The sequence below is a fragment of the Rousettus aegyptiacus genome, unplaced genomic scaffold, assembly GCF_014176215.1.
Source record: "Rousettus aegyptiacus isolate mRouAeg1 unplaced genomic scaffold, mRouAeg1.p scaffold_m13_p_9, whole genome shotgun sequence".
Classification (NCBI taxonomy): Eukaryota; Metazoa; Chordata; class Mammalia; order Chiroptera; family Pteropodidae; genus Rousettus; species Rousettus aegyptiacus.
Genome location: NW_023416312.1, coordinates 73,976,855 through 73,999,368, shown reverse-complemented (window position 1 = coordinate 73,999,368; position 22,514 = coordinate 73,976,855). Strand labels below are relative to the sequence as shown.

Below are 22,514 nucleotides of genomic sequence, written 5' to 3'. Positions count from 1 at the left end.
AAGGACACAATTTATTGCATTCTCTCTCCTGACCACCATGGCTGGATATGGAGATCTCCAGAGCTAGTGCGAGGTCTGCCTCTTACCCCTCACAAATCGGCTTGCCCAACCCAGCACAGTCCCTTCTTCTAGAAAGACACTCCACCACTTCCAGAGTAGTTTAAGTTGCAACTTGGAGCCTCGAGTCATATTCTCACGCATGCTCCCTACTAACGTTCTTCTCGCGAGAATATCCTCGAGGCCAACCCCTTACCTCAGGTGAACCTCAGCGGACGCACAGGGGGGGCCACACACACCCGGGATGTGGTGATAAACCGAAGGAAGGCTTCTAACCAAACACATTGTAACCCGACTAAACTCCAGAAGAACTTTGAAGGAGCTAGGCGGCACTGCAGAATCTGTGGAAGCCAAAGCCCCATAGACAGCCCTCAGGACATGAAGCCTCAGCGCCAGCGAAGCCAGGATGTCACTGGTTTCCTCAGCCTGGGAGTCGATGAGGAGCGGGAAAATCTGCATGGTTAGTGCTGGTCATGACACGTGCCTCAGCCGATTCCAAGAAACCAACGTTCCCTGGGAGAGGCGAGCAGACAGGACACCCCTTGCAGCCAGCCCCTCACCCCTCCTCACAGCTTGGGCTACAATGCCCTGATCTTTGTCTTTGGGTTTCTTCCTTTTCAGAAGCGAAGCCTGTGGAGATGTCGCTAATCAGAGAGGGGGGAGAAGAGGAAAAGGGTATACAGCCCAAACCTGAGCAGGGAGCAGCATCAGCAGGAGAAAAAGAAGAAGCCGAAGAAGGCAGTTACGGTGGCCCGGATGGCCCAGGCACCCCAGGCGCCATGAATGACGAAAACCACGAGGCCAGCGGCGATAGTGGCGGAGAACCCGGAGAGCAGAGGCAGGAAGAACAGCCCCTCCAGGCCGTTGCCCAGCGTCGACAGCCATGGGACAGGCAGCAGGTGGTCCAGCGCCCCATGTTCACCCAGGTCCAGGCGCAGGAGCTAGAGCGCATTTTCTGTCGCAACGCCTATCCCAACTTGTTTATGAGGTAAACAGATTGCTCGTGGTTGGCGGGGGGTGGGGGGTGCCCTTGAACTTGAGATCTAGGATGGGGTGAGGGCTCTGCCTTTGGGAATCAAGGTAAAAATTTCATGCAGTAATCAATAAATCAAATTAGGAAATTGTCCATTTGCTTTTTATATAAAAAACATTCTTTCGGAACCAGGGCAGGGATAAGGTGAGTACTTAGACATGGGGAAAGAAATGCAAGGTTGGATCATACCTTTATTTAAAATTTTGAAAATCTCTTCTTCATGGATTATATTTACATTAATTTAAATACACATTGAAATATCCTTTAATTTATTACTAAATTTTTATTTACCTTTGTGCTTGAGATACAATTATCCCTAAAGCTAGCCATGGGGGATAGGTAAGAAAGTTCATTGGATAAAACTTTTAAAATAGCATGAAATGTACATTTTATGTTTCATTTAATACTCAATGTCTAATGCTGAACATATGCAATTCTCTCCTGCACTACCCCCACAGACAGCAGATTGCAAGACGCATAGATATGCCTGAAGCCAGAGTGCAGGTCAGTAAACCTCAATAAAGCTATTGGGCAGGGCAGCCATTCTAAAACCTGCTTCAGGACTTGGACACTAGGACTGTGTTCTAGACATTCTCAAATTGGTGTGTTTTTATTGTCTTTTCCATGTTAGGGGGCCAGGATAAACCACAATCTCTCACTCCCTCCCTCACTCTCTTCCTCTTCTCTCTCCCCCCTCCATAAAGTTAACTGTCCTCAAACACTTGGGAATTATTCAAATTAATGCACCAAAGAGCTTGGATAAAGAGGGTTCAATTATACTAAATTATTTAAAATATTTAAAGCCAAGCATAAACTCTGCATAAACGATGAATTTATAAATATTTAGGCATTGGGGTAAGGGAATAATTCACACTCAGAACGAAGCAGATAAGCAACTAATATATGTTTAATTAAGCTGAGACTTATGGGAGGGAGATAGAGCTTAAAATTTCAAGTGCCTGTTTCCCTTGCTGTTGTTTTTACATGTTTGATAAAGGAATGTAGAGAGTTTCAGCCCTAAATTTTAATTTTCTGGAATTTTTTGATGTGCTGCCTGAATACATTGCAAAAATAGTAGGTTGTTCATTTTGGTGGAGTTGGAGGAAAGGTTTGCAACCTTTGGAAATTTGTCTTAAAAATGAAACCAAAAGACAAAAAAAATAAATTTGAATAAAATTCTACTGACCTAAAAAGGTGGAAGGACTATAGGAGAATTGTATACTGTCAGTATATGCCTTGGAGATACTGCACAAATTCAACATTAAGAAATTACCAAGTGCATACATAAATATTCTTCAGCAATTTCTAATATATAAGGATTTTTTTCTTCCCTTTACACAGTAAGATTCTGAAAGGACTGGTTTTCAGAACTTGATTTATGATATCAATGGTAGCTGTCAGCAAGATGCTTACCTGTTTAACATACTTCCTCCTTTGCTCAGGAACTGATGACGAATTTGTAGCTCATGTCACAGAAACTCATTATTTGAGTCCATAGAACTAAATAAGTTACATACACATAAGCACACACACATATATCTTTTTAAATAAGGTTAAGGAAGAAAGAAAAAAATCAGAATGCGTTTATTAGCTGTCCTACAAGAGCGTATGTGACTACACTGGGGTATCCATAAAAGCAGCCCCAAAAAGAAAGCCAAAACCTAAGATGAAATTGGAAAATGAGGGCTCAGGGACCGACAGAAAGCCCCTAATGTCACCTGAAGTATGCCTTTTGAGAACCTCCAGAAGAACTTAAATACTATGTAAAGCCCATTAACTAGGACACTGAGAAGACAAGGAAGTCTAACTGACAATTCTGTTTGTTCGGTTGCAAAAATAGTTGGCAGATATTTAGGGAGGAGTCGTTCTGTGACCCTCTCACCCACATGGTTGTGACTCTCTTCCTAAAATGCCTGTTCCACCTCCTTGCCTTAAGAATGAAGGGTAACGTGGAGATCTCCTGATGGAATAGCAGGGCTTAGGGGAAACTACCGTGCTGGACAGCTGCAGCTCCAGTCCAGGGTCCTGGAACTGTAGCCAGAGCAGAGTGAGCTGACCTGGTCCTGAGTGAGGAAGGATAGAAGGGTGGAGCCGGGTGGAGCATGCAGAATTGACAGCAGTGACAATTATTATTATTATTATTATTATTATTAATTATTATTATTATTATTACTTTGCCTCTTTACCTTCAAACACTTGGCTGGGTAAGGATTTTAAGAGTTTTAGTAAATTTGGACTGAGTTAGTCTAAACATCCGTTACCTCAAAAGCCTAAAATATTAAGGCAGTGTCCAGGGCTTCATCTATACTTGTGTCCCAGCAAACAAGTCACGAACTCCCTGGGCCTCCATGACCAAGCCTCCATCACAATACCATCTTTTTAACTATTAAGAGGTTTCAGATGATGAATAACCCTTTAGGCATCCCTGCAGGAAAGATTTTGGTTAAAAATCCAACAGGCTCCTGTTGATTCTTTACACTGAAGATGACCTTTTCAAAATGGGGCCTGTTTCCCTCAGCATTTTTTTTTAGAAGGCACCCACTTTTTACTATGTTCTGCTTCCCCAGAGGACGCAGACATACCAAGCATAGCAATGACAGCAGGCACAGAGAGCAATTCCTCAGCTCCACCTGCATCTAAGAGTGGGAACAGGTAATATTAAAGGTGGGAGGGGAGAGAAAACAATAAGCACATAGTTGGTGCTCACTGTGGGTGAACTGAAGGGAAGATACTTTAGCAAGAAGGAAATAGTCTTCTCTGGCGCAGTTTAAAATCTTAAGGGCATAGAGAATTGCTTACTGTGCTGCTATTTTATTTTTTTTTTCATGCATGACATCAAATGCTATTGTACTAAAGCAATCCCTTTTTCTCTCCAATTGAAGGTTTGGTTTAAGAATAGGAGAGCCAAGTGGAGGAGACATCAGAGGGCATTAATGTTCAGAAACATGCCCCCCGTGGTCCTGGGCCCCCCAGTCTTCATACCCTCGCGTAGACCATTCAATGCCATCTTTATTCCTCAGCCAGTTTGGATATGGGTTCTGGAGCCGCTGCCGCTGGGGCTGCCTCTGCTGCCCATGCCGCCCTTTCCTCCTCTGTTGTTGCCTCCTCCGCCCTTGTTTCTTGCACCTTTGCCACCCTGGGGCCTGCCCCCACATGGCTGGGCCTGGTTCCATACCACCAGTGGTCCTTTTATAGCCCCCATTTTCTAAGCAGTAGTCTCTGTGAAATTGTTTTTTTCAAAGGCTTTCGAGCCAGATTCAAATTCTGCAAACCTTACCACCAATAAAGTTCACCAATACCTGCTCAGTGCATTAAATAAAAGTACAAAGTCACTGACCCACTATTTTACAGCACATTTTTGTATTCTCAATAAAGTTGTGAATTCTCTGTATGTTTGTTTTGTGTGTCACGTTGGGTTAGTAAATTTGATGGAAATTGCTAAGAAAATGTCATTGGAAACAAACAGGCCCACCTTGCCCCCAGCACCTCAGTCCCTCCAGCCCCCTCCCCCAACCCCCACCCATTCTCCACTGGGACCATGTAGATATGCAAGACACAGTGGGGTGAGTCCCTAAGGAGAGAACGGTGTGTTTCAAGGCAGGCCAGAGCCCCATCGGGGTGACAGCTCAGGCACAACAGAGGACTCTAAGGGGAATTTCCTAAGAGGCTACTCACAGGGCTTTAATGGAGAAGTGGGAGCCGGGCATTCATCCGGTACTCTCCAAGTTCCGTTCACTCCTTCCCTTTTGTGCAGGGGACGTGGGGATAGAAACCGTTCTAGCAGGAGGGTCCTACCTCTTCAAAGGTAACAGAAGAAGAGGCTCCCTCTAGGCCAGCATGAGGCCCTGCTCCCTTCTCCCCCATCCCTAGACCTGGAGGGCATGTTATTACTGCTCCTTTCCCAGCTCAGAGCTGACAATCATGCCTTCAAGTGTATTTTGTCACCTTCAGCAACCTTGAGAGAACCCTGCTTCCAGCTAATTCGACACCGAAAGGGAACCTCTTAATTTAGAGCTGTCCGAAGCAAGGAGAGGGTCCCCTAGCAATGATCCACAATAATCACTGCATTTAAAAGGAGCGGGTAGACCTTGGCTTTGTCCATGCTGCCTTCTTCGCGTGGAATTGTCAGGATAGAAAACACACGCATTACATACAGATACGTATATATGACATGGTATGCTCTCTATATCATACAATATGCGACATACAAACACGCCCAGAAAACACCCGCAACACAAGCAGAATTGGCTGTTATTAAAACGGCCTTTCCGTGAAATACATCTTGTGGCCCGTCGTCCTTGCCTTCAGTTACTTCAAGTTCAAGGCTGGGAAAGGACGTGGCTTCCTATCCACCTCCAACTTGGGGAGGGGGAGGGGCTCATGCGGAACCGAAGCAGTGTACCTGTTTGCCTGGCCGTTTTGTTTACACTGACACACACAACACTTCTGGTTGCCAGAACAACCCAGCCAGCCCTGGGGAAGAGTTTTGCGGATGGACCAAAACTGTTCCCTCGGTTCCTTCAGGTCTGGGCGGGGTGGGGGTGGGGGCCCGCAGCCGATCCGAGATCGGGGTCCCCTCCTTCTCAGGCGGCAGCAGTGGTTCCAGTGCCTTGCCTCGGGATCGGAGAAGCATAGCCTTACTCTGAAGATCCCCAAGCCTAGCAAAGCCGTCCGCCGCACGCGCGGCCGCCGCTCTCGCTCACATTCTTCCCTCAGTCCTGAGACCTGAACGGCCTCAGCCTCAGTTGTGGAGCCTCAGCCCTGGCTCCCAAAACCAATCCTACAGCTTCCGCTCAGCAAGGTGTCACTCTCAAGAGCAGTCTGAAGCACCATATTTGCGTCTGACTCCAGGATCCGTCTGTAAATAGCATTTTTTTTTTTTCGAAATCACTTCCTGGTATGTTCTTGGATGGAGATCATGCTACTCTTTTTCGTCATGCATTTAAATCGTGTCAGGCGCTAGGGGGAAACTGGCTACTTTTAAGTATAACATCTGGCTTCATTGGTCCTCTGCCTTTGATTGTCTCATGACTATCCTAATGGATTTAACTACCACGAGACCTGAGATGGAATGGTGCCATGCCGTGGGTCATGTTTTTAGTGCTTAAAGTCTTGCCTGCGTTATCTGCATTAATCTCCGTACATTATAAAACTTAAGTCCAAACCTAGCATTGGTTTTAAGCTCTAGCTGCTCTTGAAATCTGGACGTTAGAGCGTATTTTCCTACACGGAAAATGTATCATCGGGCTTCCCACAATTCGAAATTTGAAGCAAATTTCGGAGTGAATAAAAAATAAAAGGGCTAATTACCCAAGTTTAGATTTGGCTCCGAGGGCTTTTCTTCTCAATATTTATTTTACTGTCATCAGTTGCATCCAACGGGACAACAATTGGTGCCCAAACAACAACAACGACAACAAAAATCTAGATTTTAATAAGACTAGGATTGGATTGGGGGAACACCGACATATAAACGAGGCTTAGGACATTCAAATTGATATGCCTTGTCCCACAACTTATTCCACCTGTGCCCATTTGTCGCGCCCCTTCCATGATATATCATTAAAAAAAACTGCAGTAAAATACAGCTAGCATAAAATTACCTATTTTAAAGTGCACTGTTCAGTGGCATTGAATATGTTCACAGTGTTCTGCCACCACCGCCACCATCTAGTTTCAAAACATATTTATCATCCCAAAATGAAACCCCTTATTCATTTAGCAGTCATTTCCCATTCTTCCCTCCTTCAGCCCTGGCACCCACTAATCCGCTTTCTCTCTCTATGGATTTGCCTATTCCGAATATTTAATATTTCTGGAATCATACAATATGTGACCTTTTGTGCCTGGCCTCTTTCACTTAGCATGTTTTCTGAGGTTCATCCGCAATCCACCAGGTATTAGTACTTTTTATTTTTTTCTCGAGTTGAATAATACTCCGTCGTATGGATATGCCACGTTTTGTTTAGTCCTTTCTCAGTTGGTGGACATTTGGGTTACTTCCACCTTTTAGCTGTTGTGAATAGTGCTGCCGTTTACATTTATCTACAGTTATTTGTTTGAATACCCATTTTCAATTCTTTTCAGTGTATATGTAGACGTGGGAGTGCTGGGCCGTAGGGTTTAAATTCCTGGGGAACTGCCAAATACAGCAATTTGCACTATTTTCCATTCACCTAGCAATGAATGAGGGTTCCGATTTCTCCACATCCTCACCAACACTTATTACATTCCATTTTTTTTTTATTACAGACATCCTAGTGGGTGTGAGGTGATATCTCTCATTGTGGTTTTGATTTGCATTTCCCTAATGATTAATGATATTGAGCCTCTTTTCATGCTTGTTGGCCATTTTTACATATTCTTTTTTTTAAAATGTATTTAAAAAGTATAATTGACATACAATATTATATTGGTTTCAGGTGTACACCACAGAGATTAGACATTCATATACTTTATGAAGTGATCACCGTGATAAACCTAGTGCCCGCCTGGCACCATACATAGTTATTACAACATTATTGTTTAAAACTTTTGTTTACTTCTGACTTTAAAGGGAATTTTTCTAACAAACATTAACCACCATGTAAAGTATATTGTATGCTGTGAAATTTGGGTAGACACCCTCCATCAGGTTTGGGAAGTTCTTTCTATAATGAATTTGCTAAGAATTTTTACCATGAATTAAATTTTATCAAATGTTTTCTCTGCATCCATTGGGATGATGCTTTTTCCCCCTTAATATATAAATGTGGTAAATTATATTAATAAATTTTGTAATGTTCTAGTATTGTAGCCTGGGATACAACACCCAAACAGATCATAAATATTCATTCTAATGCGTTACTGGATTTAATTTATGATTTAATTTTTTTATTATTTCGTTTAGGATTTTTACATCTGTAGTTGTGAGAGATACGTCTACAATTTTCTTTTCCTATTTATTCTTGCCTGGTTTTAGTATCAAAATTCTGGCAGCATCACAAAATTTGTTGTGGTCATTCTTTCTTTTTCTGTTCTCTGAAATAGACTGGGCAAGATTACAATTAACTTTTTTCTGAACTGTTTGTCAGAATTAGCTTATAAACCTCCCTGGCGCGCATGTGTTTTGTTTTGTTTCCGCAGATATACTTTAAACTAATTCAATGTTGTAAAAATAGCTATAGCGCTCTAATTAAATTTTCTATTTCTTCTTGAGTCAGTTTGGTAATTTTCATTTTCCTAGGGAACTAGTCATTTCATATAAGTCTTCAAATTTGGTTGCATGAATTTTATAGCATTCTCTTAGTTTTGAAAGAATTCTATTACGTATGTAATGATTCTCCCTTTCAATTTCTGTCAGTTTTATTAGTGTTTACAAAGCATCAGCTTTTTTTCTTGATAATTTCTACTGTAAATTTGTTTTCCTTTTTTTTTCCCCCACCTCTCCCTCAGCCCCACCCCTTCCCCTCTGGCAACCATCAGTTTGTTCTCTGCATCTATGGGTCTCTTTTTGGTTTGGTTTGGTTTGGTTTATTCAAATGTTTTGTTTTGATTTTAGATTCCACAAATAAGTGAAGTCATACGCTATTTGTCTTTCTCTGTCCGACTTACTTCACCTAGCATAATGTCCTCTAGGTCCATTCATGTTGTCCCAAATGGCAAGATTTCATTCTTTTCTTATTGGTGAATAATATTCCAATGTATACACATATACATACCACATCTTCTTTATGCATTCATCCATTGATAGACATCTAGGTTGCTTCCATATCTTGGTTATTGCAGGAATGCTGCAATGAACGTAGGTGTGCACATATCTTTTCTAATTAGTGTTTTGGATTTCTTCGAATAAATACCCAGAAGTGGAATTTCTAGGTCACAAGGTAGTTCTAGTTTTAATTTTTTCCCCCTCTTTAATTCCCAACCCCCACTTCCACCCCTGACCTATGGATGTTGCCGTTTCCCCTTAAGAACTGGATCTCTGAAGGCAGGGCGTCTCCTCCCACACGTTCGCAGCGTGCACCCGGGGCCTGGCACCCCCGGCACACTCGGCACACTCGAGGAGCCTGGTGCACCCGGGGCCTGGCGCACTCGGGGTATGGTCTGTGGTTCCACCTGGAGCGCGAACCTAGGACTGCTGCGTGTAAAGCGTGTGTGCTAACAACTACACTATGGAGCCAACCCCTAGTTTTAATTTTTTTTTTTTGAGGAACCGCCATACTGTTTTCCATAGTGGCTGTACCAATTTGTATTTGCGCCAATGGTGAGTGAGGGTTCCCTTTTCTCCACATCCTCTCCAACACTTTTGTGTTTGTTGACTTTTCGATGATAGCCATTCTGACAGGTGTGAGGTGGTTTTCTCATTGTGGTTTTCATTTCCATTTCCCTGATGATTAGTAACATTGAGCATATCTTCATGTGTCTGTTGGCCAACATTTCTCCTTGGACAAATGTCTATTCAGGTCCTCTGCTCATTTTTTAATCAGACTGTTTCGTTGTTGTTGTTGGGCTGTATGAGTTCCTCGTGTATTTATATATTAAACCCTTATCAGATATATCTTCTCCCATTCACTGTGTTCTCTTTTTATTTTGTTAATGGTTTCCTTTCCTATACCGAAACTTTTTAGTTTGATGCAGTCCCACTTGTTTATTTTTGCCTTTGTTGCTCATGCCTGAGGAGACATATCCAAGAGGATATTGGTAAGACTGATGTCAAAGAATTTACTGCATATGTTTTCTTCTGGAAGTTTTACTGTTTCAGGTCTTATATTTAAGTCTTTAATCCCTTTTGAGTTTATTTTGTATATGGTATATAAAAAAAGTGGTCTAGTTTGTGTGTGCGTGTGTGTGTGTCTGTGTGTGTGTGTGTATCTGTCCAGCTTTCCCAACATTATTTATTGAAGAGAGTGTTGTTTTCCTATTGTATATTCTTGCCTCCTTTGTTCTATATTAATTGACTATATACGCGAGAGTTTATTTCCCTCGCTATTCTGGTCCATTTTTCTGTGTGTCTGTTTTTATGCCAGTACCATGCCGTTTTGTTTATGATATCTTTGTAGTGTAGTTTAAAACCAGGGAGCGTGATACCTCCAACTTTGTTCTTTTTTTTTCCTCAAGATTGCTGTGGCTCTTCGAAGTCTTTTGTGGTTCTGTATAAATTTTAGTATCATTCATTTTAGTTCTGTGAAAATGCCATCGGTGTTTTGATGGGGATTGCATTGAACCTATAGATTGCTTTGGGTAGTATGGACATATTAATGATGTTAATTCTTCTTATCCATATCACTGTATGTGCTTCCATTTATTTGTATCTTCTTCACTTTCTTCAGTGTCTTACAGTTTTCTGGTTGCAGGTCTTTCACCTCTTTGGTTAAATGGGTTCCCAGGTATTTTGTCCTTTTTGATGCAATTGTAAATGGGACTTTTAAAATTTTTTCTCTTTCTGTTAGTTCACTATTGTATAAAAAATGCAGCTGATGTCTGAATGTTAATTTTGTATCTTGAAAAACTTAATTCATTTATTAGTTCTGATAGTTTTTTTTGTGAATCTTTAGAGTTCTCTCTGTATATATCCTATCACCTGAAATAGCGACAGTTTTACTTCTTCCTTTCCAATTTGGATGTCTTTTATTTCTTTTTCTTGTCTGATTGCTGTGGCTAGGACCTCCAATACTATGTTGAATAGAAATGGTGAGAGTGGGCAATGTTGTCTTGCTCCTGATGTTAGAGAAAAAAGCTTTCAGCTTTTCACCATTGAGTAATGTTGGCTGTGGGTTTGTCATATATGGCCTTTATTATGTTGAGGTATGTTCCCCCTATTCCCACTTTGCTGAGAGTTTTTATCATAGTTGCTAGACTTTGTCAGTTTTTCTTACATCTATTGATATCATCATATGATTTTTATCTTTCGTTTTGTTTACGTGGTTTATCCTAATTCATTTTCAGATATTGAACCAACCTTGCATCTCAGGAATAAATTCCATGTGATCATGGTGTATGATCTTTTAATGCATTGGTGAATTCAGTTTGCTCTTATTTTGTTGAAGGTTTTTACATCTATGTTTATTAGGTAATGCTGGCCATGTAGAATAAGTTTAGGAGCTTTCCCTCATCTTCAAGTTTTAGGAATAGTTTGAGATCTGTAAGTATTAATTCTTCTTTAACAGTTTGGTAGAGTTCACCTATGAAGCCATCTGGTCCAGGACTTTTGTTTGGTGGAAGGTTTTTGATCACTGATTTGATGTCATCGGTCTGTTCAGATTTTGTTTCTTCCTGATTCACTCATTGAAGATTGTATAGCTCTAGAAATGTATCCATTTAGTCCTGGTTGTCCAATTTGTTAGCATATAATGGTTTGCAGAATTTTCTTTTAATCTTTTGTATTTCTGTGTTGTCAGCTGTCACTTCTCTTTCACTTCTGAATTTACTTATTCGTACATATTCTTTGAGAAAAAAATGTGTCTAAATATTTTGCCTATTTTTAATTTGGTGTTATATCTTTACACTGCTGAGTTGTAAGGGTTCTTTATGTATTCTGGAAACTAGACTCTTATCAGGTAAATGATTTGTAAATATTTTATTCCATTCTGTAGATTGTCTTTCAGTTTCTTCGTAGTGTCCTTTTAGGTACAAGTTTTGTTTTGTTTTGTTTTTAATTTTTGATGAAGTTCAGTTTATCTCATTTTTCTTTTATTGTTTATGCTTTTGGTATCATATCAAAAAATCCATTGCTAAATCTAAGATTATGAGTTTTTCCCTCTTTTCTCCTAAGATTTTTATAATTTTAATTCTTTGTTTAGATACGTGTTTAATTTTGAGTTAATTTTTGTATATGATGTGAGTTAAGTTTCCAACTTAGTTCTTTAACATAAAGATATTCAGTCGTCCAGCATTTGTTGAAGAGATAATTATGTCTTGGTACCCTTATCCAAAATCAATTGGCTATAGATGTATGAATTTATTTCTAGTTTATCAGTTCTATTCTGTCGATCTATATGTCTCCCCTATGCCTGTACAACAAACACTGTCTTGATTACTGCAGCTTTGTAGTAATGTTTCAAATTTAGAAATCTGGATACTACAACTTTTGATTTTCTTTTTAAAGATCGTTTTGGCTATTTGGATTCCTTTATAAGTCCATATGATTTAGGAGTTTTGTTCCTTGCATTTTTTTTGTTGGAAACCGGCCATTCTGAATATTAGAATGTGGCACTTTGGAAATCACATTTTCTCCCCTCTTGTAGGTTTGTTGTTTCCCCTTGTTTATGTTGCTGATGTTTGCTCATTTAGTGATTTTCTTAATATTTTTGTAACATCTGTATTCTTTGTCATGCATAACCACTGAAGTCTTTGTTCTAGTAGCCTAGTGGCCAGCTAGTATTTTGAAATAGTTATCATAAATTCCTGGATTCAAAAATGAAAATAGAAAAAGTAAGAAACATAATACTCTCCCGGTGTTTGGAGACTGTCTCCGTGATGACATTCCTTCACTGCTTAGCCAGACTATTTACAGCTGTGTCTTATCCTTAACTTACTGCTTGAGCAGAGTCTGAGAACCATCTAGAAGTGAAAGCTTGTCCTCTCAGCTGTTTCCTGAGCATAGCCTTCTTGATTCCTGTGTATACACAAGAGCTTTTAAAAGCCCTTATTCTTCCACGTATCTCTTTTCTCAACCTTGTTCTTCCCAGGCTTTTTGGTTGTCTATTGCTTGTCCTGACCGTCGTCTCTTACCCCAGCATGCTGTGGCCAGTATTTATGCCTTTAAATGCTTTGGGAAAAAGCTTCCCAGGCAGCTACCTCAACCTAGAGTTCATCATAGTTGCACAAAACAAAGGCAACCCATTTTGCCATCCCTTGAGGGAGCTGCCAGAGTGGGTGAGACCCAGAACCACAATTCTATAGAATAAGGTCCATATTGCTCCCTCTAGCCTGGAGAATGCAGGCTTCCATCCTCAAGACCGCCATAGGTTTGAGGTGTGAGGGATTGTATGGAGGCAATTTAAAACACCAAAGCGTTCTCTTACTACAAAGAAGATTCTTTTATCAGCAAACCTTCTCTAGTTGTGAATTTTTTACTGACTCCCAACATTCGACAAAAGTTGATTCTGCCTCTTTAATTTTTGTTTATTCATTTGTTTCATCTTTGTTTTATATTACACATATGAATGAAATCATACAGTGAACATAATGTAATACACACACAGATGTCAGATATAATTTTTAAAATTTATTGAGGTAACATTGGTTAATAACATTATATAAATTTCAGGTGTACATTATAATTTGGCATCTGTATACTCTATTGTGTGTTCACCACGAAAAGTCTAGGTGCCATCTGTTATCATACATTTCACCCCCTTCATCCATTTCATCCTCCTCCCACCCCTTTCTCTAGTAGCCACCATTCTGTTGTCTGTATCTATGAGTTTGTTTTTGTTTATGTTTGTTTGTTTGTGAATTTTTGGTTCCTATTCTATGTAGGAGTGAAATCACATGGTTTTTGTCCTTTTCCGTGTGACTTCTTTCACTTAGTATAATACCCTCAAGATTCATCCATGTTATTGCAAATGGGCATATTTCACTTTTTATGTCTGAGTTGCAGTCCTAATACATATATTTCACACCTCTTTATCCACTCATCTTTTGATGGATTTGAATTATAATTTTGAACATCTGAAACTTACATGTTATAAACCAATGTTACCTCAATTTTTAAAAAAGCCCCTAAAAAGTCGATTCTGAGAAGTTTAGCTCAATAGTTCCTTTAGAGGAGAGATGGAGCCTTGGAGTTCTCTACTCCACTATTTTATGTCCCCTTTATCTTCAACCTCTTTTTTAACTGTTTCTTTTACCTCTGCATATAACATATTTAAATCTCTTCAATAATTAAAAAAAATCCTCTTGATCTTGCATTCTCTTTCCGGCTACTCCCTAATAGCTCTCCTTCACTTCTCAGAAAAAAAAACTTTATTCAAGGAGTAGTTTCTATACATGTCTTCAGTTATGATTAACAAAAATGTCTCCAGATAGTCTATAATGTATTAGGACTGCAACTCAGACATAAAAAGTGAAATATGCCCATTTGCAATAACATGGATGAATCTTGAGGGTATTATACTAAGTGAAAGAAGTCACACGGAAAAGGACAAAAACCATGTGATTTCACTCCTACATAGAATAGGAACCAAAAATTCACAAACAAACAAACATAAACAAAAACAAACTCATAGATACAGACAACAGAATGGTGGCTACTAGAGAAAGGGGTGGGAGGAGGATGAAATGGATGAAGGGGGTGAAATGTATGATAACAGATGGCACCTAGACTTTTCGTGGTGAACACACAATAGAGTATACAGATGCCAAATTATAATGTACACCTGAAATTTATATAATGTTATTAACCAATGTTACCTCAATAAATTTTAAAAATTATATCTGACATCTGTGTGTGTATTACATTATGTTCACTGTATGATTTCATTCATATGTGTAATATAAAACAAAGATGAAACAAATGAATAAACAAAAATTAAAGAGGCAGAATCAACTTTTGTCGAATGTTGGGAGTCAGTAAAAAATTCACAACTAGAGAAGGTTTGCTGATAAAAGAATCTTCTTTGTAGTAAGAGAACGCTTTGGTGTTTTAAATTGCCTCCATACAATCCCTCACACCTCAAACCTATGGCGGTCTTGAGGATGGAAGCCTGCATTCTCCAGGCTAGAGGGAGCAATATGGACCTTATTCTATAGAATTGTGGTTCTGGGTCTCACCCACTCTGGCAGCTCCCTCAAGGGATGGCAAAATGGGTTGCCTTTGTTTTGTGCAACTATGATGAACTCTAGGTTGAGGTAGCTGCCTGGGAAGCTTTTTCCCAAAGCATTTAAAGGCATAAATACTGGCCACAGCATGCTGGGGTAAGAGACGACGGTCAGGACAAGCAATAGACAACCAAAAAGCCTGGGAAGAACAAGGTTGAGAAAAGAGATACGTGGAAGAATAAGGGCTTTTAAAAGCTCTTGTGTATACACAGGAATCAAGAAGGCTATGCTCAGGAAACAGCTGAGAGGACAAGCTTTCACTTCTAGATGGTTCTCAGACTCTGCTCAAGCAGTAAGTTAAGGATAAGACACAGCTGTAAATAGTCTGGCTAAGCAGTGAAGGAATGTCATCACGGAGACAGTCTCCAAACACCGGGAGAGTATTATGTTTCTTACTTTTTCTATTTTCATTTTTGAATCCAGGAATTTATGATAACTATTTCAAAATACTAGCTGGCCACTAGGCTACTAGAACAAAGACTTCAGTGGTTATGCATGACAAAGAATACAGATGTTACAAAAATATTAAGAAAATCACTAAATGAGCAAACATCAGCAACATAAACAAGGGGAAACAACAAACCTACAAGAGGGGAGAAAATGTGATTTCCAAAGTGCCACATTCTAATATTCAGAATGGCCGGTTTCCAACAAAAAAAATGCAAGGAACAAAACTCCTAAATCATATGGACTTATAAAGGAATCCAAATAGCCAAAACGATCTTTAAAAAGAAAATCAAAAGTTGTAGTATCCAGATTTCTAAATTTGAAACATTACTACAAAGCTGCAGTAATCAAGACAGTGTTTGTTGTACAGGCATAGGGGAGACATATAGATCGACAGAATAGAACTGATAAACTAGAAATAAATTCATACATCTATAGCCAATTGATTTTGGATAAGGGTACCAAGACATAATTATCTCTTCAACAAATGCTGGACGACTGAATATCTTTATGTTAAAGAACTAAGTTGGAAACTTAACTCACATCATATACAAAAATTAACTCAAAATTAAACACGTATCTAAACAAAGAATTAAAATTATAAAAATCTTAGGAGAAAAGAGGGAAAAACTCATAATCTTAGATTTAGCAATGGATTTTTTGATATGATACCAAAAGCATAAACAATAAAAGAAAAATGAGATAAACTGAACTTCATCAAAAATTAAAAACAAAACAAAACAAAACTTGTACCTAAAAGGACACTACGAAGAAACTGAAAGACAATCTACAGAATGGAATAAAATATTTACAAATCATTTACCTGATAAGAGTCTAGTTTCCAGAATACATAAAGAACCCTTACAACTCAGCAGTGTAAAGATATAACACCAAATTAAAAATAGGCAAAATATTTAGACACATTTTTTTCTCAAAGAATATGTACGAATAAGTAAATTCAGAAGTGAAAGAGAAGTGACAGCTGACAACACAGAAATACAAAAGATTAAAAGAAAATTCTGCAAACCATTATATGCTAACAAATTGGACAACCAGGACTAAATGGATACATTTCTAGAGCTATACAATCTTCAATGAGTGAATCAGGAAGAAACAAAATCTGAACAGACCGATGACATCAAATCAGTGATCAAAAACCTTCCACCAAACAAAAGTCCTGGACCAGATGGCTTCATAGGTGAACTCTACCAAACTGTTAAAGAAGAATTAATACTTACAGATCTCAAACTATTCCTAAAACTTGAAGATGAGGGAAAGCTCCTAAACTTATTCTACATGGCCAGCATTACCTAATAAACATAGATGTAAAAACCTTCAACAAAATAAGAGCAAACTGAATTCACCAATGCATTAAAAGATCATACACCATGATCACATGGAATTTATTCCTGAGATGCAAGGTTGGTTCAATATCTGAAAATGAATTAGGATAAACCACGTAAACAAAACGAAAGATAAAAATCATATGATGATATCAATAGATGTAAGAAAAACTGACAAAGTCTAGCAACTATGATAAAAACTCTCAGCAAAGTGGGAATAGGGGGAACATACCTCAACATAATAAAGGCCATATATGACAAACCCACAGCCAACATTACTCAATGGTGAAAAGCTGAAAGCTTTTTTCTCTAACATCAGGAGCAAGACAACATTGCCCACTCTCACCATTTCTATTCAACATAGTATTGGAGGTCCTAGCCACAGCAATCAGACAAGAAAAAGAAATAAAAGACATCCAAATTGGAAAGGAAGAAGTAAAACTGTCGCTATTTCAGGTGATAGGATATATACAGAGAGAACTCTAAAGATTCACAAAAAAAACTATCAGAACTAATAAATGAATTAAGTTTTTCAAGATACAAAATTAACATTCAGACATCAGCTGCATTTTTTATACAATAGTGAACTAACAGAAAGAGAAAAAATTTTAAAAGTCCCATTTACAATTGCATCAAAAAGGACAAAATACCTGGGAACCCATTTAACCAAAGAGGTGAAAGACCTGCAACCAGAAAACTGTAAGACACTGAAGAAAGTGAAGAAGATACAAATAAATGGAAGCACATACAGTGATATGGATAAGAAGAATTAACATCATTAATATGTCCATACTACCCAAAGCAATCTATAGGTTCAATGCAATCCCCATCAAAACACCGATGGCATTTTCACAGAACTAAAATGAATGATACTAAAATTTATACAGAACCACAAAAGACTTCGAAGAGCCACAGCAATCTTGAGGAAAAAAAAAGAACAAAGTTGGAGGTATCACGCTCCCTGGTTTTAAACTACACTACAAAGATATCATAAACAAAACGGCATGGTACTGGCATAAAAACAGACACACAGAAAAATGGACCAGAATAGCGAGGGAAATAAACTCTCGCGTATATAGTCAATTAATATAGAACAAAGGAGGCAAGAATATACAATAGGAAAACAACACTCTCTTCAATAAATAATGTTGGGAAAGCTGGACAGATACACACACACACACAGACACACACACACGCACACACAAACTAGACCACTTTTTTTATATACCATATACAAAATAAACTCAAAAGGGATTAAAGACTTAAATATAAGACCTGAAACAGTAAAACTTCCAGAAGAAAACATATGCAGTAAATTCTTTGACATCAGTCTTACCAATATCCTCTTGGATATGTCTCCTCAGTCATGAGCAACAAAGGCAAAAATAAACAAGTGGGACTGCATCAAACTAAAAAGTTTCGGTATAGGAAAGGAAACCATTAACAAAATAAAAAGAGAACACAGTGAATGGGAGAAGATATATCTGATAAGGGTTTAATATATAAATACACGAGGAACTCATACAGCCCAACAACAACAACGAAACAGTCTGATTAAAAAATGAGCAGAGGACCTGAATAGACATTTGTCCAAGGAGAAATGTTGGCCAACAGACACATGAAGATATGCTCAATGTTACTAATCATCAGGGAAATGGAAATGAAAACCACAATGAGAAAACCACCTCACACCTGTCAGAATGGCTATCATCGAAAAGTCAACAAACACAAAAGTGTTGGAGAGGATGTGGAGAAAAGGGAACCCTCACTCACCATTGGCGCAAATACAAATTGGTACAGCCACTATGGAAAACAGTATGGCGGTTCCTCAAAAAAAAAAAAATTAAAACTAGGGGTTGGCTCCATAGTGTAGTTGTTAGCACACACGCTTTACACGCAGCAGTCCTAGGTTCGCGCTCCAGGTGGAACCACAGACCATACCCCGAGTGCGCCAGGCCCCGGGTGCACCAGGCTCCTCGAGTGTGCCGAGTGTGCCGGGGGTGCCAGGCCCCGGGTGCACGCTGCGAACGTGTGGGAGGAGACGCCCTGCCTTCAGAGATCCAGTTCTTAAGGGGAAACGGCAACATCCATAGGTCAGGGGTGGAAGTGGGGGTTGGGAATTAAAGAGGGGGAAAAAATTAAAACTAGAACTACCTTGTGACCTAGAAATTCCACTTCTGGGTATTTATTCGAAGAAATCCAAAACACTAATTAGAAAAGATATGTGCACACCTACGTTCATTGCAGCATTCCTTGCAATAACCAAGATATGGAAGCAACCTAGATGTCTATCAATGGATGAATGCATAAAGAAGATGTGGTATGTATATGTGTATACATTGGAATATTATTCACCAATAAGAAAAGAATGAAATCTTGCCATTTGGGACAACATGAATGGACCTAGAGGACATTATGCTAGGTGAAGTAAGTCGGACAGAGAAAGACAAATAGCGTATGACTTCACTTATTTGTGGAATCTAAAATCAAAACAAAACATTTGAATAAACCAAACCAAACCAAACCAAAAAGAGACCCATAGATGCAGAGAACAAACTGATGGTTGCCAGAGGGGAAGGGGTGGGGCTGAGGGAGAGGTGGGGGAAAAAAAAAGGAAAACAAATTTACAGTAGAAATTATCAAGAAAAAAAGCTGATGCTTTGTAAACACTAATAAAACTGACAGAAATTGAAAGGGAGAATCATTACATACGTAATAGAATTCTTTCAAAACTAAGAGAATGCTATAAAATTCATGCAACCAAATTTGAAGACTTATATGAAATGACTAGTTCCCTAGGAAAATGAAAATTACCAAACTGACTCAAGAAGAAATAGAAAATTTAATTAGAGCGCTATAGCTATTTTTACAACATTGAATTAGTTTAAAGTATATCTGCGGAAACAAAACAAAACACATGCGCGCCAGGGAGGTTTATAAGCTAATTCTGACAAACAGTTCAGAAAAAAGTTAATTGTAATCTTGCCCAGTCTATTTCAGAGAACAGAAAAAGAAAGAATGACCACAACAAATTTTGTGATGCTGCCAGAATTTTGATACTAAAACCAGGCAAGAATAAATAGGAAAAGAAAATTGTAGACGTATCTCTCACAACTACAGATGTAAAAATCCTAAACGAAATAATAAAAAAATTAAATCATAAATTAAATCCAGTAACGCATTAGAATGAATATTTATGATCTGTTTGGGTGTTGTATCCCAGGCTACAATACTAGAACATTACAAAATTTATTAATATAATTTACCACATTTATATATTAAGGGGGAAAAAGCATCATCCCAATGGATGCAGAGAAAACATTTGATAAAATTTAATTCATGGTAAAAATTCTTAGCAAATTCATTATAGAAAGAACTTCCCAAACCTGATGGAGGGTGTCTACCCAAATTTCACAGCATACAATATACTTTACATGGTGGTTAATGTTTGTTAGAAAAATTCCCTTTAAAGTCAGAAGTAAACAAAAGTTTTAAACAATAATGTTGTAATAACTATGTATGGTGCCAGGCGGGCACTAGGTTTATCACGGTGATCACTTCATAAAGTATATGAATGTCTAATCTCTGTGGTGTACACCTGAAACCAATATAATATTGTATGTCAATTATACTTTTTAAATACATTTTAAAAAAAAGAATATGTAAAAATGGCCAACAAGCATGAAAAGAGGCTCAATATCATTAATCATTAGGGAAATGCAAATCAAAACCACAATGAGAGATATCACCTCACACCCACTAGGATGTCTGTAATAAAAAAAAAATGGAATGTAATAAGTGTTGGTGAGGATGTGGAGAAATCGGAACCCTCATTCATTGCTAGGTGAATGGAAAATAGTGCAAATTGCTGTATTTGGCAGTTCCCCAGGAATTTAAACCCTACGGCCCAGCACTCCCACGTCTACATATACACTGAAAAGAATTGAAAATGGGTATTCAAACAAATAACTGTAGATAAATGTAAACGGCAGCACTATTCACAACAGCTAAAAGGTGGAAGTAACCCAAATGTCCACCAACTGAGAAAGGACTAAACAAAACGTGGCATATCCATACGACGGAGTATTATTCAACTCGAGAAAAAAATAAAAAGTACTAATACCTGGTGGATTGCGGATGAACCTCAGAAAACATGCTAAGTGAAAGAGGCCAGGCACAAAAGGTCACATATTGTATGATTCCAGAAATATTAAATATTCGGAATAGGCAAATCCATAGAGAGAGAAAGCGGATTAGTGGGTGCCAGGGCTGAAGGAGGGAAGAATGGGAAATGACTGCTAAATGAATAAGGGGTTTCATTTTGGGATGATAAATATGTTTTGAAACTAGATGGTGGCGGTGGTGGCAGAACACTGTGAACATATTCAATGCCACTGAACAGTGCACTTTAAAATAGGTAATTTTATGCTAGCTGTATTTTACTGCAGTTTTTTTTTAATGATATATCATGGAAGGGGCGCGACAAATGGGCACAGGTGGAATAAGTTGTGGGACAAGGCATATCAATTTGAATGTCCTAAGCCTCGTTTATATGTCGGTGTTCCCCCAATCCAATCCTAGTCTTATTAAAATCTAGATTTTTGTTGTCGTTGTTGTTGTTTGGGCACCAATTGTTGTCCCGTTGGATGCAACTGATGACAGTAAAATAAATATTGAGAAGAAAAGCCCTCGGAGCCAAATCTAAACTTGGGTAATTAGCCCTTTTATTTTTTATTCACTCCGAAATTTGCTTCAAATTTCGAATTGTGGGAAGCCCGATGATACATTTTCCGTGTAGGAAAATACGCTCTAACGTCCAGATTTCAAGAGCAGCTAGAGCTTAAAACCAATGCTAGGTTTGGACTTAAGTTTTATAATGTACGGAGATTAATGCAGATAACGCAGGCAAGACTTTAAGCACTAAAAACATGACCCACGGCATGGCACCATTCCATCTCAGGTCTCGTGGTAGTTAAATCCATTAGGATAGTCATGAGACAATCAAAGGCAGAGGACCAATGAAGCCAGATGTTATACTTAAAAGTAGCCAGTTTCCCCCTAGCGCCTGACACGATTTAAATGCATGACGAAAAAGAGTAGCATGATCTCCATCCAAGAACATACCAGGAAGTGATTTCGAAAAAAAAAAAATGCTATTTACAGACGGATCCTGGAGTCAGACGCAAATATGGTGCTTCAGACTGCTCTTGAGAGTGACACCTTGCTGAGCGGAAGCTGTAGGATTGGTTTTGGGAGCCAGGGCTGAGGCTCCACAACTGAGGCTGAGGCCGTTCAGGTCTCAGGACTGAGGGAAGAATGTGAGCGAGAGCGGCGGCCGCGCGTGCGGCGGACGGCTTTGCTAGGCTTGGGGATCTTCAGAGTAAGGCTATGCTTCTCCGATCCCGAGGCAAGGCACTGGAACCACTGCTGCCGCCTGAGAAGGAGGGGACCCCGATCTCGGATCGGCTGCGGGCCCCCACCCCCACCCCGCCCAGACCTGAAGGAACCGAGGGAACAGTTTTGGTCCATCCGCAAAACTCTTCCCCAGGGCTGGCTGGGTTGTTCTGGCAACCAGAAGTGTTGTGTGTGTCAGTGTAAACAAAACGGCCAGGCAAACAGGTACACTGCTTCGGTTCCGCATGAGCCCCTCCCCCTCCCCAAGTTGGAGGTGGATAGGAAGCCACGTCCTTTCCCAGCCTTGAACTTGAAGTAACTGAAGGCAAGGACGACGGGCCACAAGATGTATTTCACGGAAAGGCCGTTTTAATAACAGCCAATTCTGCTTGTGTTGCGGGTGTTTTCTGGGCGTGTTTGTATGTCGCATATTGTAT

The 22,514-nt window shown here is 39.2% G+C and overlaps 1 protein-coding gene across 1 annotated transcript; it reads left to right on the top strand.

Moving 5' to 3' along the window:
• Positions 1–296: 296 nt before the first annotated feature.
• LOC107498716 (rhox homeobox family member 2) lies at positions 297–4,436 on the top strand. The gene is made up of 4 exons (XM_016122172.2): positions 297–517; positions 679–1,045; positions 1,549–1,594; positions 3,973–4,436. The coding sequence occupies exons 1-4, from the start codon at positions 436–438 to the stop codon at positions 4,297–4,299; spliced, it is 822 nt and encodes a 273-aa protein (XP_015977658.1). The 5' UTR covers positions 297–435; the 3' UTR covers positions 4,300–4,436.
• The last annotated feature ends 18,078 nt before the right edge of the window (positions 4,437–22,514 follow it).

Excerpts from the sequence above, each read along its gene's own strand:
- LOC107498716 (XM_016122172.2), top strand. The coding sequence starts at position 436 with ATGAAGCCTCAGCGCCAGCGAAGCCAGGATGTCACTGGTTTCCTCAGC. Across the intron at positions 518-678 it reads GGAGCGGGAAAATCTGCATG|AAGCGAAGCCTGTGGAGATG; the intron begins GTTAGTGCTGGT and ends CTTCCTTTTCAG. Across the intron at positions 1,046-1,548 it reads TATCCCAACTTGTTTATGAG|ACAGCAGATTGCAAGACGCA; the intron begins GTAAACAGATTG and ends CTACCCCCACAG.